This window comes from Pseudophryne corroboree, chromosome 3 (assembly GCF_028390025.1).
Source record: "Pseudophryne corroboree isolate aPseCor3 chromosome 3, aPseCor3.hap2, whole genome shotgun sequence".
In the NCBI taxonomy this organism is placed as follows: Eukaryota; Metazoa; Chordata; class Amphibia; order Anura; family Myobatrachidae; genus Pseudophryne; species Pseudophryne corroboree.
In genome coordinates, this window is record NC_086446.1 from 40,447,584 (window position 1) to 40,469,329 (window position 21,746).

Sequence of the window (21,746 nt, forward strand, 5' to 3'; positions counted from 1 at the left end):
TCTCGTCGGAACCCACTGTGATTTTGGCAAGTTTAGGAGCCAACCATGTTGCTGCAGAATTGTCAGGGAGAGCATAATATTCTGCAGTAATCGGTCCCTGGATCTCGCCTTTATCAGGAGATCGCCCAAGTACGGGATAATTGTGACTCCTTGCTTGCGCAGGAGAACCATCATTTCGGCCATTACTTTGGTGAAAACCCTCGGAGCCGTGGACAGACCAAACGGCAACGTCTGAAATTGGTAATGACAATCCTGCACTGCAAACCTCAGGTAAGCCTGATGTGGAGGATAAATGGGAACATGGTAAGTAGGCATCCTTTATGTCTACCGACACCATAAAATCCCCCTCCTCCAGACTGGAGATCACTGCCCAGAGAGATTCCATCTTGAATTTGAATTTTTTTTAGGTAGAAATTGAGGGACTTGAGGTTCAGGATTGGTCTGACTGAGCCGTCTGGCTTCGGGACCACGAACAGGCTCGAATAAAAGCCTTCTCCCTGCTGTGACGGGGGAACCTTGACAATGACTTAATTGTGACACAATTTTTGTATTGTTGCGCATACCACCTCCCTGTCCGGAAGAGAAGCTGGTAAGGCTGATTTGAAATAATCAGTGAGGGGGAACGTCTTGAAACTCGTTTGTACCCCTGGGACACTTTCTAAAACCCAAGGGTCCAGGGCCGAACGAGCCCAGAACTGACTGAAGAGCTTGAGACGTACCCCCACCGGTGAGGACTCCCGCAGAAGAGCCCCAGCGTCATGCGGTGGATTTGGCAGTAGCCGGAGAAGACTTCTGCTCCCGGGAACTAGCCATGGCCGGTGATCTTTACCCCTTCCCTTTCCTCTAGTAGCAAGGAAGGAAGACCCTTGGCCCTTTCTGTATTTAGTGGACCGAAAGGACTGCATCTGATAGTGGTGTGCTTTCTTTTGTGGTGCAGGCACATAAGGTAAAAATTATGACTTACCCGCAGTAGCCATAGATGCCAAGTCAGCGAGGCCGTCACCAAACAATACACCAACTTTATACGGTAGAGACCCCATAGCTTTCTTAGAGTCAGCATAAGCAATCCATTGATGAATCCACAATGCTCTCCTAGCTGAGACTGCCAAGGCATTGGCTCTTAATCCCAAGAGGCCGATATCCCTCGCAGCTTCCTTTATGTAGACTGCAGCGTCCCTGAGATAACCCAGTGTCAAAAGAATGCTTTCCCTATCCAGGGTATTTATTTCAGATTTTTCGATAGCACCACTCACCCACGCAGACGCAATGGCTGGTCTGAGTAGCATACCCGTGGTGACAGATGGATTTCAATGTATTTTCCTGCCTACGATCTGCAGAAGAGCCACCTTTTCGGACAGCCGTGATAAAGCTTTGTCCACAATGGGGGGTGACTCCCATTTTTCCCTATCCCCAAAGGGAAACAGATACATCACTGGAATCCTTTTGGGAATCTGAAACTTTGTCAGGATATTCCCAAACCTTTTCACAAAGCATGTTCAGTTCATGAGAGGGAGGAAACGTTACCTCAGGTTTCTTTCCTTTATACATACAGACCCTAGTATCAGGAACAGTAGGGTCCTCAGTGATATGTAATACATCTTTTATTGCCACAATCATGTACTGAATGCTCTTCACCAGTTTTGGATCTAATCTGGCCTCACTATAGTCGACACTTGAGTCAGTGTCCGTGTCGGTATCCGTGTCTGCCAGTTGGGCAAATGAACGCTTTTGTGACCCAGAGGGGGTCTGGACTTGAAACAATACATCCTCTACGGATTTCTTCCATGCCTGGTTCTGAGACTCAGATTTATCCAATCTCTTATTTATCAGAGCCTCATTAGCATTCAAAACAATCACCCAATCTGGTGTCGGCGGTGCCGACAGGGTCACTCCCACAGCTGTGTGTCCCTAATACAGTCTCCTCCTGGGAAGAGCACTCTGCCTCAGACATGCCGACACACGTGCACCCAACACACACAGACACACTGGGTCTATAGGGGACAAACCCACAGTAAAGCCTGTCAGAGAGACAGAGGGCGTTATTGCCAGATCACACCCCATCACTCAATCCCGGTCTGAAACACCACAGAAAAATGCCCCAGACCTGCAGCGCTTTTCTAAAGTACATATAATGCAAATAAAAATAATTGTGCCCCCCCCCCCGTTTTTCACCCTGATACTCATGCAGCAGTGTATGGAAGGACCAGCGTCTCCACCCTGTAGTGCCGCTGTGTGTGGGAGCCGATTGCTGAGCGGTACCTCAAAGCCGTCACTGAAGTCTTCTTTTCTTCTACTCACCTGTCTTCTGGTACCTCAGGAGCTAATGGTGTCCTGTAGCCAAAGAAGCAGAGCTTTTAAAGTCACAGTAGTAGGTCTGGCTTCTCTCCCCTAAGTCCCACAAAGCAGGGAGACTGTTGCCAGCAGTTCTCACTGAAAATAAAAAACCTAACAAAGTCTTTTCAGAGAAACTCAATAGAGGTTCTCAGAGTGCATCCAGTCTGCCTGGGCACAGATTCTAAACTGGAGTCTGGAGGAGGGGCATAGAGGGAGGAGCCAGTTCACACCCTTTGAAAGTCTTAAAGTGCCCATGTCTCCTGCGGATCCCGTCTATACCCCATGGTTCTTGATGTGACCCCAGCATCCCCTAGGATGTATGAGAAATGTGCAGATAGAGTTAGATTAGGGTGGGTTATATTGTTTCTGTGCAGGGTAAATACTGGCTGCTTTATTTTTACACTGCAATTTAGATTTCCGTTTGAACACACCTCACTCAAATCTAACTCTCTGCACGTTACATCTGCCCCACCTGCAGTGCACATAGATTTTCCCATTAGCGGAAGATTTTCGTTTTGCGATCGACCATGAATTAGGCCCATAGACGCTTATATAACACGATGGTCTGGTATTGATGTGGAGAGTGGTGCCGATATCTACTGGCAGGGACAAACTGGGGCTCCTATTTGGATTAGGCATTTGTAAACTTGCAAGCGCACATCACGGGGGGGGGGGCGCAAGGACATGACACACGAGGACGTGCTGTAAGGGGCGTGGACTTACTGCACACCCCCCCCATTTACATGGAGACAGACACTTTGGAAAGTAGGGGCAGCTAAACCAGAGAGCCAGAGGCTGCGCTGCACACGGCCTTCCCATATCTCTGTGGAACTGGATGAAACCACCAGTCCATTGGCACTTCTGGAATATGCCAGAGGTGACAGATGGGCAGTACAGCCCTGTCCAATGCAATAAAGTGTTGCTACAACCCTATTGTGTATCAGATCATAGTAATGCTTTACTCCTGTGATTCCTGATGTTTAACTAGATACGATTTGCCTGCAAAACTTTTCCCACACTCAGAGCATGGAAATGGTTTCTCACCCGTGTGACTTCTCTGATGTGTAACAAGACGTGATTTGATTGCAAAACTTTTCCCACACTGAGAGCATGGAAATGGTTTCTCACCTGTGTGACTTCTCTGATGTCTAACAAGTTCTGATTTACACAGAAAACATTTCCCACACTCAGAGTATGGAAATGTATTCTCACCTGCGTGACTTCTCTGATGTCTAAGAAAAAACAATTTGTGTTCCCTAATGCACACTGAGTGAAAAATAATACTACATAATAATCAGATATAATGGAGATCTTAGTTGCGTATATCTGCAGCTACAGGGTTAAGCCCCAAGGCCGATCGGCAAGGCTTCTCCGTCACTGGGGGTCCCTAATACTAGGTATGGGTCCGGGGTGCAAGACCCCATCACGTCGGCAGAGGTCAGCTACCCCAGGTCAGTACACAGGTGAAAGTTAATAAGGGTTAATAAGAAGCACCTAAGTGCTATGTATGTGAAGTGTGATTAAAATAATACAAAAATATATACAAAGTGATAGGGAAAATCATAAGTGTTAATAAAGTGTTAGGGTGTGCAAAACTGAAGCCGCCCAGCCATCAGTGATCGCGCTGAGTCCAAAAAAAAGTGGGTCCCAGGGACTCCTCACTTTTGAAAATTGGGGTCCTACCGGTCTTTTTCTGGGTCCCATCAGAATGAAGGTTCTTTTAAACTTATTCTTGTTTGGACACTACAAAAGTGTTGCAAGCTGGGGTGATGGGGGTGACAATGCTGCTGGGCTGTGTAGCATGCAGGACACCCTGCACCAGAGGTGTAACTAGACATTTTGGTGCCCTTAGGCAGGAAGTAAATTGGTGTCCCACCTACCAGACCGCAAAGCATAGGGAATGCGCGCCGAAGGTGCGTCACAAAATTTTAGGGGCGTGGCTTCGTGGGGAAGGGGTGTGGCCACATAATAGTACCAATTCACATTACACCACACAGTAGTGCCGCTTATACACATTGCACCAGGTAGAACCTCCTATGCACATTGCGCCAGGTAGAGCACTTTATACATACTGCGCCAGGTACAGCACGTTATACACTTTGACCAGGTACAGCACGTTATACACAATGCAACAGGTACAGCACGTTATATACAATGCACCAGGTACGGCCCGTTATACACTTTGCACCAGGTACAGCACGTTATACACTTTGCACCAGGTATAGCACGTTATACACTTTGCACCAGGCACAGCACGTTATACACTTTGCACCAGGTACAGCACGTTATACACTTTGCACCAGGTACAGCACGTTATACACTTTGCACCAGGTACAGCACGTTATACACTTTGCACCAGGTACAGCACGTTATACACTTTGCACCATGTACAGCACGTTATACACTTTGCACCAGGTACAGCACGTTATACACTTTGCACCAGGTACAGCACGTTATACACTTTGCACCAGGTACAGCACGTTATACACTTTGCACCAGGTACAGCACGTTATACACTTTGCACCAGGTACAGCACGTTATACACTTTGCACCAGGTAGAGGACTTATACACTTTGCACCTGGTAAAGCACATTATACACAATGCGCCCAGTAAAGCACGTTATACACAATGCGCCCTGTAGAGCATGTTATACACACTGCACCAGGTAAGAGCACTGAGGCACCCTGCACCAGGTAAGAGCACTGAGGCACCCTGCACCAGGTAAGATCACTGAGACACACTGCACCAGGTAAGATCACTGAGACACACTGCACCAGGTAAGAGCACTGAGGCACACTGCACCAGGTAAGAGCACTGAGGCCCACTGCAGTAATCACCGTCGTCCTCCACCCCCCCCCCCCGGGCCGTAGCAGACACAGGGACACAGACAGGGAACGCACCACAAGTGCAGGGATTGGCGTCCTCCGTGATCTAGTGGGTAAGGCTGGGCTTTGTGACTGGGGCTTCTCGCGGTGCCATCTGAGGCAGTGGCCGCGCTGCTGCTCTTGCTTCGAGGCACCGCGGGAAGCCCCAGTCACAAAGCCCAGCCTTACCCACTAGATCATGGAGGACGCCGATCCCTGCACATTGCCAGCACCCCCCAGAGAAGCTGTGGCAATCCCCCCCCCCCCCGTAAACCGTTCACCAGCCGCACTATTCACTCACCGACACCAAGTCACCCGGCCTCCGCAAGCAGCCAGGCGCCAAAGAGGAGGGGAAACTGGCTCCACCTCCTCTTTATATCATTCAGCCCGAGGCTAGCGTGTCAGTTAAAACAAATCCCCCTTAGGGATTGGCTATTGAGGAGCGCGTCCCTGGGGACCCTCCCACTTTGTAAACTGGAGTCCCATGTCTTCAAAAACGGGTAAAAAACGCGCCATAGCGCGTTTTTGCGATCACTGCAGCCATACTGACATAGGGGCCACTGCACCCCACAAATAATTACATATATGTCTGGGTCTGAATGCCCAGTGTAAGGCCACATGATGGCTCCTACAGTATCTGAGAGCCAGCTTACCTGGAGACACCCCTAACTTCTCCAAAGGCACTCTGGAGTAAGCAATCCATCCTAATGCTGACCCACCCATGCCTCTCTAAATACAATGCACATAATGGCAAGCTGCTCAATCAGATTGTGATGTCACTGAGGTGCTAAAAGGGAGGGGTAATTCTGTGTAAGAAAAAACAATATGTGTTCCCTAATGCACAATGTATGTAATTATTTATGGGGTGGGTGTGGGGTAGACACTTTGGGAAGTAGGGGCGGCTAAACCAGAGAGCCAGAGGCTGCGCTGCACACAGCCTTCCTATATCTCTGTGGAACTGGATGAAACCAACAGTCCATTGGCACTTCTGGAATATGCCAGAGGTGACAGATGGGCAGTCCGGACCTGTCCAATACAATAAAGTGTTGCTACAACCCTGTTGTGTATCAGATCATAGTAATGCTTTACTCCTGTGTAATTTTTTATGTTTAGCTAGATACGCTTTGCCTGCAAAACTTTTCCCACACTCAGAGCATGGAAATGGTTTCTCACCTGTGTGACTTCTCTGATGTATAACAAGTTCTGATTCACACAGAAAACATTTCCCACACTCAGAGCATGGAAATGTATTCTCACCTGTGTGAATTCTCTGATGTCTAGCAAGCTGTGATTTGCGTGCAAAACTTTTCTCACACTCAGAGCATGGAAATGGTTTCTCACCTGTGTGACTTCTCTGATGTATAACAAGTTCTGATGTACACAGAAAACATTTCCCACATTCAGAGCATGGAAATGTGTTCTTACCTGTGTGACTTCTCTGATGTCTAGCAAGATGTGATTTGCGTGCAAAACTTTTCCCACACTCAGAGCATGGAAATGGTTTCTCACCTGTGTGACTTCTGTGATGTATAACAAGTTCTGATTTACTCAGAAAACATTTCCCACACTCAGAGCATGTATTCTCACCTGTGTGACGTCTCTGATGTCTAGTAAGATGTGATTTGCATGCAAAACTTTTCCCACACTCAGAGCATGGAAATGGTTTCTCACCTGTGTGACGTCTCTCATGTATAACAAGTTCTGATTTACACAGAAAACATTTCCCACACTCAGAGCATGGAAATGGTTTCTCACCTGTGTGACTTCTCTGATGTATAACAAGTTCTGATTTATACAGAAAACATTTCCCACACTCAGAGCATGGAAATGTATTCTCACCTGTGTGACTTCTCTGATGTCTAGCAAGCTGTGATTTGCGTGCAAAACGTTTCCCACACTCAGAGCATGGAAATGGTTTCTCACCTGTGTGACGTCTCTGATGTATAACAAGTTCTGATTTACACAGAAAACATTTCCCACACTCAGAGCATGGAAATGGTTTCTCACCTGTGTGACGTCTCTGATGTATAACAAGTTCTGAATTACACCGAAAACATTTCCCACACTCAGAGCATGGAAATGTATTCTCACTTGTGTGACTTCTCTGATGTCTAGTAAGCTGTAATTTGAGTGGAAAACATTTCTCACACTCAGAGCATGGAAATGGGTTCTCACCTGTGTGAATTCTCTGATGTATAACAAGATGTAACTTGAGTGCAAAGCTTTTCCCACACTCAGAGCATGGAAATGGTTTCTCACCTGTGTGACTTCTTTGATGTCTAACAAGATGTAACTTGAGTGCAAAGCTTTTCCCACACTCAGAGCATGGAAATGGTTTCTCACCTGTGTGCCTTCTCTGATGTATAACAAGTTCTGATTTATACAGAAAACATTTCCCACACTCAGAACATGGAAATGGTTTATCACCTGTGTGCCTTCTCTGATGTGCAACAAGATGTGATTTGACTATAAAACATTTCCCACACTCAGAACATGGAAATGGTTTCTCACCTGTGTGACTTCTCTGATGTATAACAAGTTCTGATTTATACAGAAAACATTTCCCACACTCAGAGCATGGAAATGTATTCTCACCTGTGTGAATTCTCTGATGTCTAGCAAGCTGTGATTTGAGTGGAAAACATTTCTCACACTCAGAACATGGAAATGGTCTCTCACCTGTATGACTTCTCTGATGTATAACAAGTTGTAATTTGCGTGCAAAACTCTTCCCACACTCAGAGCATGGAAATATTTTATCACATGTATGAGCTGCATGATGTGTAACAAAATCTGAGGTATTACATGAACAGTCATCTGGATTAGAGGGATCAGATGAAGTATCAGGTACTGGATGTATAGTTAGAGAAATGGGGATGTCTCCTGGAGAATCCTGTGTGGTGTTATCTTCTATTTTACTTTCTGCAGACAAGATGAGATCTCCCTCCAAGGAATTCCTGCTTGTGCCTCCATCTGCTGGAAATAATATAACTATTATAATACACAGTTCTATATACAGTGCACACATATTACTCTGCTCTACAGAGAATAACTAGAAAATCACATTATTCCCTGCCCCGGTGGAGCTAACAATCTATATTCCATATGACACACTAGGGTTCATATATGTCAGAAGCCAATTAAACTACCAGTATGATTTTTGCAGAGTTGTAGGAAACACATACAAACTCCACACAGATAGAACCTTGGTTGGGAACTGAACTCATCACTAATGCTGCGAGACAACACTGCTCACCACTACACCACCGTGTCACTATTATGAATAATGTTTAGTTGTTAAATTTCAACTTATTACCTATGACCACATTATTACAATTATAAATGTACTAACATCAAGTAAGACTCTCGGAGAACAGATAAAATATTGTCTTCTGCTCCCACAATCACAGATGTCATAGCCCCAGCCACAGGGACATGCAGATGTCACATCACCAATGATTATCTCTCCCCCACGTAATGCAGACTTTGCTATGTAACGTACACAGGCCAGCATTACAGAACAGGAAGCCTCTTCAGCTACTGACATTGCTAAACACAATATCTATCCAGACTGCTCCCACACATACATACAGAACACTTGTGGGCTGAACTACCAACATCTGCTTCCACACTACACAAAGTGCTCCAGGTGGATATGTATGTTGCAACAGCAGCCTCTATATGGTCCTCTGGTCATCCCCAGGTAGAATAGTCCCACCAGACTTATGCTAGTAAATTAAGCCAATAAGTCAATCATTATAGTGATGACCTAATTACTGTTGTATGAGATACACCAGAGAGTGTGGGGAGGAGACTGGTCAAGTCTCTGGGCTGGTTACACACACAGTGACATGATGTGAGGGGGAGAGGAGAAGTATAATAGGGGCTGATGGCTCCTGATGTATGAGATACACCAGATAGTGTGGGGAGGAGACTGGTCAGATTTCTGGGCTGGTAACACACAGTGACATGATGTGAGGTGGAGAGCAGGAGTATAATAGGGGATGATGGCTCCTGATGTATGAGATACACCAGAGAGTGTGGGGAGGATACTGGCCAGATCTCTGGGCAGGTAAGACAATGACATGATGTGAGGGAGAGAGCAGTATAATAGGGGCTGATGTTACCTGACTCCCACATTGAGCAGATACATTTCCCTCATTAGTCTGTACTGACAGAGGAGGGTGTAGGGGAAGAGACTTCTGTAGTGATGCAGCAAGGAGAATATGTGACTCTTTTCTGTAATAAAAATTATTACCTGTGCTGATATCTGTAGGCATTTCCTCTTCATTACACTTCTGATCTCTCCTCACATACGTCTCTTCTTCTCCCTCTATATCTTCTGCCTTCATACCAATCACATATGTCTCTTCTTCTCCCTCTATATATTCTGCCTTCATATTCGTCATATACGTCTCTTCTTCTCCCTCTATATCTTCTGCCTTCATATCAGTCATATACGTCTCTTCTTCTCCCTCTATATACTCTGCCTTCATATCAATCATATACGTCTCTTTTCCCTCTATATCTTCTACCTTCATATCAGTAACACACGTTTCTTCTCCCACTATATCTTCTGCCTTCATATCAGTCACAGACGTCTCTTCATCTCCCTCTATATCTTCTGCCTTCATATCAGTCACATACGTCTCTTCTTCTCCCTCTGTATCTTCTGCCTTCACATCCGTCATATACGTCTCTTCTCCCTCTATATCTTCTGCCTTCATATCAGTCACATACGTCTCTTCTTCTCCCTCTATATCTTCTGCCTTTATATCAGTCACATATGTCTCTTCTCCCTCTATATCTTCTGCCTTCATATCATTCACATACGTCTCTTCTCCCTCTATATCTTCTGCCTTCATATGAGTCACATAAGTTTCTTCTTCTCCCTCTATATCTTCTGCCTTGATATCAGTCACATACGTCTCTTCTCCCTCTATATCTTCTGCCTTCATATCAGTCACATACGTCTCATCTTCTCCCTTCATATCCATCACATACGTCTCTTCTTTTCCCTCTGTATCTTCTGCCTTCATATCAGTCACATACGTCTCTTCTTCTCCCTCTGTATCTTCGGCCTTCATATCAGAAAGGTGCTCATCCTGAATAACAACAAAAATAAGATTTTACTCACCGGTAAATCTATTTCTCGCAGTCCGTAGTGGATGCTGGGGACTCCGTAAGGACCATGGGGAATAGACGGGCTCCGGAGGAGACTGAGTACTCTAAGAAAGATTTAGTACTACTGGTGTGCACTGGCTCCTCCCTCTATGCCCCTCCTCCAGACCTCAGTTAAGGAAACTGTGCCCGGAAGAGCTGACATTACAAGGAAAGGATTTTGGAATCCAGGGTAAGACTCATACCAGCCACATCAATCACACCATATAACTTGTGATAAACTTACCCAGTTAACAGTATGAACAAACAACAGAGCATCAACCAATGGATGCCAACATAACATAACCCTTTATTAAGCAATAACTATATACACGTATTGCAGAAAGACCGCACTTGGGACGGGCGCCCAGCATCCACTACGGACTACGAGAAATAAATTTACCGGTGAGTAAAATCTTATTTTCTCTAACGTCCTAGTGGATGTTGGGTACTCCGTAAGGACCATGGGGATTATACCAAAGCTCCCAAACGGGAGGGAGAGTGCGGATGACTCTGCAACACCGAATGGGTAAACACAAGGTCTTCCTCAGCCAGGGTATCAAACTTGTAGAATTTTGCAAATGTATTTGAACCCGACCAAGTAGCAGCTCGGCAAAGCTGTAATGCCGAGACCCCTCGGGCAGCCACCCAAGAAGAGCCCACCTTCCTTGTGGAATGGGCTTTCACTGATTTTGGATGCGGCAATCCAGCCGCAGAATGAGCCTGCTGAATCGGGTTACAGATCCAGCGAGCAATAGTTTGCTTTGAAGCAGGAGCACCCAGCTTGTTGGATGCATACAGGATAAACAGCGAGTCAGTCTTCCTGACCCCAGCCGTTCTGGTTACATAAATCTTCAAAGCCCGGACAACGTCAAGCAACTTGGAATCCTCCAAGTCACGAGTAGCCGCAGGCACCACAATAGGTTGGTTCAAATGAAAAGATGACACCACCTTTGGTAGAAATTGCGGACGAGTCCGCAATTCTGCCCTGTCCATATGGAAAACCAGATAGGGGCTTTTACATGACAAATCCGCCAATTCTGACACACGCCTAGCCGAAGCTAAGGCCAACAACATGACCACTTTCCACGTGAGATACTTTAGCTCCACGGTCTTAAGTGGCTCAAACCAGTGGGATTTCAGGAAACCCAACACCACGTTAAGATCCCAAGGTGCCACTGGTGGCACAAAAGGAGGCTGAATATGCAGCACTCCCTTAACAAACGTCTGAACCTCAGGCAGTGAAGCCAGTTCTTTTTGAAAGAAAATGGATAGGGTCGAAATCTGGACCTTTATGGACCCTAATTTTAGGCCCATAGTCACTCCTGACTGTAGGAAGTGCAGGAATCGACCCAGCTGGAATTCCCCTGTAGGGGCCTTCCTGGCCTCACACCAAGCAACATATATTCGCCATATACGGAGATAATGCTTTGCTGTCACGTCCTTCCTAGCCTTTATCAGCGTAGGAATAACTTAATCCGGAATGCCTTTTTCCGCTAGGATCCGGCGTTCAACCGCCATACCGTCAAACGCAGCCGCGGTAAGTCTTGGAATAGACAGGGCCCTTGTTGCAACAGGTCCTGTCTGAGAGGCAGAGGCCATGGGTCCTCTGTGAGCATTTCTTGCAGTTCCGGGTACCAAGTCCTTCTTGGCCAATCCGGAACAATGAGTATTGTTCTCACTCCTCTTTTTCTTATAATTCTCAGCACCTTTGGTATGAGAGGAAGAGGAGGAAACACATAGAACGACTGGAACAACCATGGTGTTACTAGTGCGTCCACAGCTATCGCCTGAGGGTCCCTTGACCTGGCGCAATTACCTTTTTGTTGAGGCGGGACGCCATCATGTCCACCTGTAGCAGGTCCCATCGAATTGCAATTAGCGTGAAGACTTCTTGATGAAGTCCCCACTCTCCCGGGTGGAGGTCGTGCCTGCTGAAGAAGTCTGCTTCCCAGTTGTCCACTCCCGGAATGAACACTGCTGACAGTGCTTGTACGTGATTCTCCGCCCAACGTATAATCCTGGTGGCTTCTGCCATTGCCACCCTGCTTCTTGTGCCGCCCTGGCGGTTTACATGGGCCACTGCAGTGATGTTGTCTGACTGAATCAGCACTGGTTGGTTTCGAAGCAGAGGCTCCACTTGACTCAGGGCGTTGTATATGGCCCTTAGTTCCAGGATATTTATGTGCAAACAAGTCTCCTGACTTGACCAAAGCCCTTGGAAGTTTCTTCCCTGAGTGATTGCCCCCCATCCTCGGAGGCTTGCATCCGTGGTCACCAGGACCCAGTCCTGTATGCCGAACCTGCGGCCCTCGAGGAGGTGAACACCTTGCAGCCACCACAGAAGAGACACCCTGGCCCTGGGGGACAGGGTGATCAGCCGATGCAGCTGAAGATGCGATCCGGAACACTTGTCTAACAGATCCCACTGAAAGATCCTCGCATGGAACCTGCCGAAGGGAATGGCTTCGTATGACGCCACCCTCTTTCCCAGAACTCGCGTGCAGTGATGCACCGATACCTGTTTTGGTTTTAGGAGGTCTCTAACCAGAGTCACGAGCTCCTGTCCTCCGGGAGAAACACCTTCTTCTGGTTTGTGTCCAGAATCATGCCCAGGAAGGGCAGACGCGTCGTATGAATCAGCTGCGACTTTGGAATATTCAGAATCCAGCAGTGCTGTCGCAACACTTCCTGAGAGTGTGATACGCTGATCAGCAACTGCTCCCTGGACTTCGCCTTTATGAGGAGATCGTCCAAGTATGGGATAATTGTAACTCCTTGCTTCCGAAGGAGCACCATCATTTCCGCCATCACCTTGGTAAATATTCTCGGTGCCGTGGACAGGCCAAACAGCAACGTCTGGAATTGGTAATGACAGTCCTGTACCACAAACCTGAGGTACCCTGATGAGGTGGATAAATGGGGACATGCAAGTAAGCATCCTTGATGTCCAGAGACACCATAAACTCCCCTTCTTCCAGGCTTGCAATGACCGCTCTGAGCGATTCCATTTTGAACTTGAATTTCTTCAGATAAATGTTCAGGGATTTTAAATTCAAAATGAGTCTGACCGAACCGTCCTGTTGAAGGAGGGGTTACTATTCCGCTGGAGATATAGCTTGTGAATTGCCGCCAAAACACTACCTCCCTCTCCATGGGGGAAGCTGGCAAGGCCGATTTTAGGAACGGTGAGGGGGCGTCACTTCGAATTCCAGCTTGTATCCCTGAGACACAATTTGTATAGCCCAAGGATCCACCTGTGAGCGAACCCACTGGTGGCTGAAATTTCGGAGATGCGCCCCCACCGCTCCTGGCTCCGCCTGTGGAGCCCCAGCATCATGCAGTGGATTTAGTGGAAGCCGGGGAGGACTTTTGTTCCTGGGAACTAGCTGCATGGTGGCAAGAAAGGATGCACCTCTGACTCTCTTGCTTTTTTGTGAACGAACGGACTGCATTTGGTAATATGGTGCTTTCTTTGGCTGTGAGGGAATATATGGCAAGAAATTTGACTTACCAGCCGTAGCTGTGGAAACTAGGTCCGAGACACCGTCCCCAAACAATTCCTCACCCTTATAAGGTAAAACCTCCATGTGTTTTTTAGAGTCGGCATCACCTCTCCATTGCCGAGTCCATAGGACCCTTCTGGCAGAAATCGACATTGCGTTTATTCTAGAGCCCAGCAGGCAAATGTCCCTCTGGGCATCCCGCATATATAGAACAGCGCCTTTGATATGCCCCAGGGTCAGTAAAATAGTCTCCCTGTCCAGGGTATCTATCTCCTCAGACAGAGTATCTGTCCATGCTGCTACAGCACTACATATCCAGGCCGAAGCAATTGCTGGCCTCAGTAGAGTACCTGAATGTGTATAAACAGACTTCAGGATACCTTCCTGCTTCCTATCTGCAGGATCCTTTATAGCGGCTGTATCCTGTGACGGCAGGGCCACCTTCTTAGATAAGCGTGTCAACGCTTTGTCTACCCTAGGGGAGGATTCCCAGCGTAACCTATCCGTTGGCGGGAAAGGATACGCCATCAGTAGTCTCTTGGAAATTATTACTTTCCTATCGGGGGAATCCCACGCTTTTTCACATAATTCATTTAATTCATGTGAAGGGGGAAAAGTCACTTCTTGCTTTTTTTCCCCATACATATAAACCCTCTTGTCAGGGACAGGGTTATCCTCTGATATGTGTAATACATCCTTCACTGCTATAATCATGTAGCGGATGGCTTTAGTCATTTTTGGCTGCAACTTTGCATCATCGTCATCGACACTGGAGTCAGAATCCGTGTCGACATCTGTGTCAACCATCTGGGATAGTGGGCGCTTTTGAGACCCTGACGGCCTCTGAGCTCCAGGATCAGACCTGGGTTGAGACCCTGACTGTCCCAAGGCTTCAGCTTTATCCAACCTTTTATGCACGGAGCTTACATTATCATTTATTACCTTCCACATATCCATCCAATCAGGTGTCGGCGCCGTTGGCGGCGACACCACATTCATTTGCACTTGTTCTGCCTCCACGTATCCTTCGTCAAAAATGTCGACACCAACGTACCGACACACCGCACACACACACAGGGAATGCTCTGAGGACAGGACCCCACCAGGCCTTTTGGGGAGACAGAGAGAGAGTATGCCAGCACACACCCCAGCGCTATATAACCCAGGGATTACACAGTAACTTAGTGTTTACCCAGTAGCTGCTGTTTATGATAATTTGCACCTAAATTTATGTTCCCCCCCCTCTCTTTTTTACCCTTTTTCTACCTTGATACTGCAGGGGAGAGCCTGGGGAGCTTCCTCTCAGTGTAGCTGTGGAGAGAAAATGGCGCTGGTGTGCTGAGGAAGAAGGGCCCGCCCCCTCAGCGGCAGGCTTCTGTCCCGCTTCTATGTACAAATAATGGCGGGGGCTCGTACATATATATACAGTGCCCAGCTGTATATATGTGTCTTTTTGCCAAGAGGTATCCTAATTGCTGCCCAGGGCGCCCCCCCCCCTGCACCCTACAGTGACCGGAGTGTGTGGGTGTAATGTGGGAGCAATGGCGCACAGCTGCAGTGCTGTGCGCTACCTCATGTGAAGACAGGAGTCTTCTGCCGCCGATTTCGATGTCTTCTTGCTTCTGCCGGCTTCTGTCTTCTGGCTCTGCGAGAGGGACGGCGGCGCGGCTCCGGGAACGGACGACCAAGGTTAAGATCCTGTGTTCGAACCCTCTGGAGCTAATGGTGTCCAGTAGCCTAAGAAGCGCAACCTAGCCCGCAGTTAGTAGGTTTGCTTCTCTCCCCCCAGTCCCACATAGCAGAGAGTCTGTTGCCAGCAGAAGCTCTCTGAAAATAAAAAACCTAACTAAAATACTTTCTTAATAGCAAGCTCAAGCGAGCCCACTAAAAGCACCCAGCTCTAGCCGGGCACAGATTCTAACTGAGGTCTGGAGGAGGGGCATAGATGGAGGAGCCAGTGCACACCAGTACTACTAAATCTTTCTTAGAGGGCCCAGTCTCCTGCGGAGCCTGTCTATTACCCATGGTCCTTACGGAGTCCCCAGCATCCACTAGGACGAAATAACACTTTAGTAATGTCTGATTACTTTAAGACTGAACAACAGAATATCACTGTATAAGACACACAGCTTCTCTACAGATCATATAGGGATAGTGTAGCCGGAGATCCCGTCAGCCACAGGGACAATGGCGTCAGCGGCACTAAAGGGGTTATTCCTCAGTGTCCGGCGCCATTTTACAGAGACAATGGGCGCTAGGCGCCCCATTCAAATGTACTAACGGCGCCGGGAGCAGAGTGTTTAAAAATGTGTCTATGTTATATCACTGTGCTGTGCGCAGTTGGAGAGTTATACACTGCACGTTTTATAATGTATTTGTATCCAAGATGCTCTTAGTGACTATAGAATAAGTCATAGCACACTCTCACATAGGAAGTCATATGCTCCGTAACCTTCTAGTGTAATCAGATCTTTTGATGTGTTGGTCAGGGCACCGCAGGTAATGTGCTTGGGTTCTGCAGTTCCTGTGAGAAGGTGTAAGAGTGAAATGACCAATGCTTTGGTTACAGCACTTCCTGTGAAATGACCCCTAGGTGGTCTTTTGGTGTGTCTATGCTATTAGGGAAATCAGTTTGTTTTCAATGATTTCCTGAATATTCACTCCAGATACGTGAATGGCAGGGGGAAACAATTTCTATACTTTGTAGAAGTTGTTTTCCTGTACCATTTGTACAAATACAGACACTGCTGTATAAACTATAAAATCTGTGTGATCAAAGGAGACTTGTAAATTACCAGGTGGTAAAGGAAGCAGTTTAAATGATATCAAACTTTGTGTGACAGGAAGTAGGAAATTGCTTTATGCATTTATATCCTTTTAAAAATAAGAATTTACTCACCGGTAATTCTATTTCTCGTAGTCCGTAGTAGATGCTGGGGACTCCGTAAGGACCATGGGGAATAGACGGGCTCCGCAGGAGACTGGGCACTCTAAGAAAGATTTAGGACTACCTGGTGTGCACTGTCTCATCCCCCTATGACCCTCCTCCAAGCCTCAGTTAGGACACTGTGCCCGGAAGAGCTGACACAATAAGAAAGGATTTTTGAATCCCGGGTAAGACTCATACCAGCCACACCAATCACACCATATAACTCGTGATAGGAACCCCGGTTAACAGTATGATAACAAATGGAGCCTCTGAAGAGATGGCTCCCAACAAAACCCGATTTTTGTAACAATGACTATGTACAGGTATTGCAGACAATCCGCACTTGGGATGGGCGCCCAGCACCCACTACGGACTACGAGAAATAGAATTACCGGTGAGTAAATTCTTATTTTCTCTAACGTCCTAGTGGATGCTGGGGACTCCGTAAGGACCATGGGGATTATACCAAAGCTCCCAAACGGGCGGGAGAGTGCGGATGACTCTGCAGCACCGAATGAGAGAACTCCAGGTCCTCCTCAGCCAGGGTATCAAATTTATAGAATTTTGCAAATGTATTTGCCCCTGACCAAGTAGCAGCTCGGCAAAGTTGTAAAGCCGAGACCCCTCGGGCAGCCGCCCAAGATGAGCCCACCTTCCTCGTGGAATGGGCTTTTACTGATTTAGGCTGCGGTAATCCAACCGCAGAATGCGCCAGCTGAATAGTGCTACAAATCCAGCGTGCGATAGTCTGCTTAGAAGCAGGAGCACCCAGCTTGTTGGGTGCATACAGGATAAACAGCGAGTCAGTCTTCCTGACTACAGCCGTCCTGGAAACATATATTTTCAGGGCCCTGACCACGTCCAAAAACTTGGAATCCTCCAAGTCCCTAGTAGCCGCAGGCACCACAATAGGTTGGTTCAAGTGAAAAGCTGTTACCACCTTCGGGAGAAACTGAGGACGTGTCCTCAATTCTGCCCTATCCATATGGAAAATCAGATAGGGGCTTTTACAGGACAAAGCCGCCAGTTCTGACACACGTCTGGCCGAAGCCAGAGCCAACAACATCACCACTTTCCACGTGAGATATTTTAAATCCACAGTCTTAAGTGGCTCAAACCAATGTGATTTTAGAAATTCCAAGACCACATTGAGATCCCAAGGTGCCACTGGTGGCACAAAAGGAGGCTGAACATGCAGAACTCCCTTGACAAAAGTCTGAACTTCAGGCAGTGAAGCCAGTTCTCTTTGGAAGAAAATTGACAGGGCCGAGATCTGGACTTTAACGGACCCCAATTTGAGGCCCAAAGTCACACCTGCTTGCAGGAAATGTAGGAATCGACCCAGTTGAAATTCCTCCGTTGGGGCCTTCTTGGCCTCACACCAAGCAACATACTTCCGCCAAATGCGGTGATAATGCTTTACAGTGACATCCTTCCTTGCCTTGATCAGGGTAGGGATGACTTCCTCCGGAATGCCTTTTTCCTTTAGGATCCGGCGTTCAACCGCCATGCCGTCAAACGCAGCCGCGGTAAGTCTTGGAACAGACAGGGTCCCTGCTGCAGCAGGTCTTGTCTGAGCGGCAGAGGCCAAGGGTCCTCTGCAAGCATCTCTTGAAGTTCCGGGTACCAAGCTCTTCTTGGCCAATCCGGAGCCACGAGAATAGTTCTCACTCCTCGCCTTCTTATTATTCTCAATACCTTGGGTATGAGAGGTAGAGGAGGAAAAACATAAACCGACTGGTACACCCACGGTGTCACTAGAGCGTCCACAGCGACCGCCTGAGGGTCCCTTGACCTGGCGCAATACCTTTTTAGCTTTTTGTTGAGGCGGGACGCCATCATGTCCACCTGTGGTTTTTCCCAACGGTTTACCAGCATCTGGAAGACTTCTGGATGAAGTCCCCATTCTCCCGGGTGGAGGTCGTGCCTGCTGAGGAAGTCTGCTTCCCAGTTGTCCACTCCCGGAATGAACACTGCTGTCAGTGCTAGCACATGATTCTCTGCCCATCGGAGAATTCTTGTGGCTTCTGCCATTGCCCTCCTGCTTCTTGTGCCGCCCTGTCTGTTTACATGGGCGACCGCCGTGATGTTGTCTGACTGGATCAGCACCGACCGGTTCTGAAGCAGGGGTCTTGCTTGAGTTAGGGCATTGTAAATGGCCCTTAGCTCCAGAATATTTATGTGCAGCGATATCTCCTGAGCTGACCACAGCCCCTGGAAATTTCTGCCCTGTGTGACTGCCCCCCAGCCCCGAAGGCTGGCATCCGTGGTCACCAGGACCCAGTCCTGTATTCCGAATCTGCGGCCCTCTAGTAGATGAGCCCTCTGCAGCCACCATAGCAGCGACACCCTGGTCCTTGCCGACAGGGTTATCCGCTGTTGCATCTGGAGATGGGACCCGGACCATTTGTCCAACAGGTCCCACTGGAACGTCCTTGCGTGGAACCTTCCGAATGGAATTGCTTCGTATGAAGCTACCATTTTTCCCAGGACTCGTGTGCATTGATGTACCAACACTTTTCCTGGTTTTAGGATGTCTCTGACCAGAGATGACAATTCCTCTGCTTTTTCCACTGGAAGAAACACTCTTTTCTGGTCTGTGACCAGAATCATTCCCAGGAACAGAAGACGTGTCGTCAGAACCAGCTGCGACTTTGGAATATTGAGAATCCAGCCGTGCTGTTGCAGCACTTCCTGAGAAAGTGCTACTCCCACTACCAACTGTTCCTTGGACCTCGCCTTTATCAGGAGATCGTCCAAGTACGGGATAATTGAAACACCTTTCTTGCGAAGGAGTATCATCATTTCGGCCATTACCTTGGTAAAGACCCTCGGCGTCGTGGATAACCCAAACGGCAGCGTCTGGAACTGATAGTGACAGTCCTGTACCACAAATCTGAGGTACTCCTGGTGAGGAGGGTAAATGGGGACATGAAGATACGCATCTTTGATGTCCAGGGAGACCATGTAGTCCCCCTCCTCTAGGCTCGCAATAACCGCTCTGAGCGATTTCATCTTGAACTTGAACCTTTTGATATAAGTGTTCAAGGATTTTAGATTTAAGATGGGTCTCACCGAACCATCCGGTTTCGGTACCACAAACTGTGTGGAATAGTAACCCTTTCCTTGTTGAAGGAGGGGTACCTTGACAATCACGTGCTGTGAATACAGTTTCTGAATAGCCACCAACACTGCCTCCCTGGCAGAGGGAGTTGCCGGTAAGGAAGACTTTAGGAAACGGCGGGGGGCGGGGAGACGTCTCGAATTCCAGCCTGTACCCCTGAAGTACTACTTGAAGGACCCAGGGATCCACCTGTGAGAGAACCCACTGTGCACTGAAATTTCTGAGGCGGGCCCCCACCGTGCCCGGGTCCACCTGAGCAGCCCCAGCGTCATGCTGTAAACTTACCGGACGCAGGGGAGGACTTCTGCTCCTGGGAACTAGCTGTGTGTTGCAGCTTTTTTCCTGTACCTCTGCCTCGCGGCAGAAAGGAGGAGCCTCTAGCCCTCTTGTGTTTCTGGGGTCGAAAGGACTGTACCTGATAATACGGTGCTTTCTTTTGCTGTGGCGCAGTCTGTGGCAAAAAGGTTGATTTCCCAGCCGTAGCTGTGGACACTAGGTCCGAAAAGACCATCCCCAAACAGTTCCACCCCTTTATAGGGTAAAACATCCATGTGTCGCTTTAAGTCGGCATCACCGGACCATTGCCTAGTCCATAACCCCCGTCTGGCGGCAATGGACATAGCGCTTACAAGTGATGTCAGCCGGCAAATATCCCTCTGTGCATCACGTATGTATAAGACTGCGTCTTTTATATGTTCAAGCGTCAGCAAAATATTGTCCCTATCCATGGTATCAATATTATCCAAAAGGGAATCTGACCACGCAGCAGCAGCACTGCACATCCAAGCTGATGCAATCGCTGGTCGCAATATAATGCCTGAGTGTGTGTAAATAGCCTTTAGGGTATTCTCCTGCTTTCTATCAGCAGGTTCCTTCAGGGCGGCCGTATCCGGAGACGGTAGTGCCACCTTCTTTGACAAGCGTGTCAGCGCCTTGTCTACCCTAGGGGGTGTTTCCCAACGTGACCTATCCTCTAGCGGGAAAGGGTACGCTGCCAATAATCGTTTTGAAATTATCGATTTCTTATCAGGGGAAGTCCACGCTTCCTCACACACCTCATTTCATTCCTCAGATGCAGGAAAAACTACAGGTAGTTTTTTCTCACCGAACATAATACCCTTTTTTGTGGTACCTGGGGTATTATCAGAAATGTCTAAAACATTTTTCATTGCCTCAATCATGTAACGGGTGGACCTATTGGAGGGTACACTAGTCTCATCACCGTCGACACTGGAGTCAGTATCCGTGTCGACGTCTGTATCTGTCACCTGAGGTAGCGGGCGTCTTAAGGCCCCTGATGACATTTGAGACGCTGGAACAGGCACAAGCTGAGTAGCCGGCTGTCCTATGTCGTCAAACCTTTTGTGTAAGGAGTTGACACTTTCACGCAATTCCTTCCATAATTCCAACCACACCGGTGTCGACCCCTCAGGGGGTGACAGCACATTCACAGGCATTTGCTCCGCCTCCACATAATTTTCCTCCTCATACATGTCGACACAGCAGTACCGACACACAGCAGACACACAGGGAATGCTCTTACAGAGGACAGGACCCCACAAAGCCCTTTGGGGAGACAGAGGGAGAGTATGCCAGCACACACCAGAGCGCTATATATCACAGGGATATCACCTATAAAAGTGTGTTTTCCCCTTATAGCTGCATATATACTTATACTGCGCCTAATTTGTGCGCCCCCTCTCTTTTTTATCCTTTTCTGTAGTGCAGGACTGCAGGGGAGAGCCAGGGAGCTTCCTTCCAGCGGAGCTGTGAGGGAAAAATGGCGCCAGTGTGCTGAGAAAGAATGCCCCGCCCCTTTTTCGGTGGG

General features: G+C 47.9%; 1 protein-coding gene across 1 annotated transcript in view; it reads right to left on the reverse strand.

Moving 5' to 3' along the window:
• Nucleotides 1-3,292: 3,292 nt before the first annotated feature.
• The window catches only part of LOC135057129 (oocyte zinc finger protein XlCOF7.1-like), a 105,302-nt gene continuing 86,848 nt past the window's right edge, over nucleotides 3,293-21,746 (reverse strand). Inside the window, exons 4-7 of the mRNA XM_063963025.1 lie at nucleotides 9,327-10,304; nucleotides 6,502-7,732; nucleotides 6,173-6,225; nucleotides 3,293-3,391 (exon numbers count right to left, since the gene is read on the reverse strand). Of these exons, the coding sequence (XP_063819095.1) occupies nucleotides 3,293-3,391; nucleotides 6,173-6,225; nucleotides 6,502-7,732; nucleotides 9,327-10,304 (2,361 nt within the window). The remainder of the gene's footprint in view (nucleotides 3,392-6,172; nucleotides 6,226-6,501; nucleotides 7,733-9,326; nucleotides 10,305-21,746) is intronic.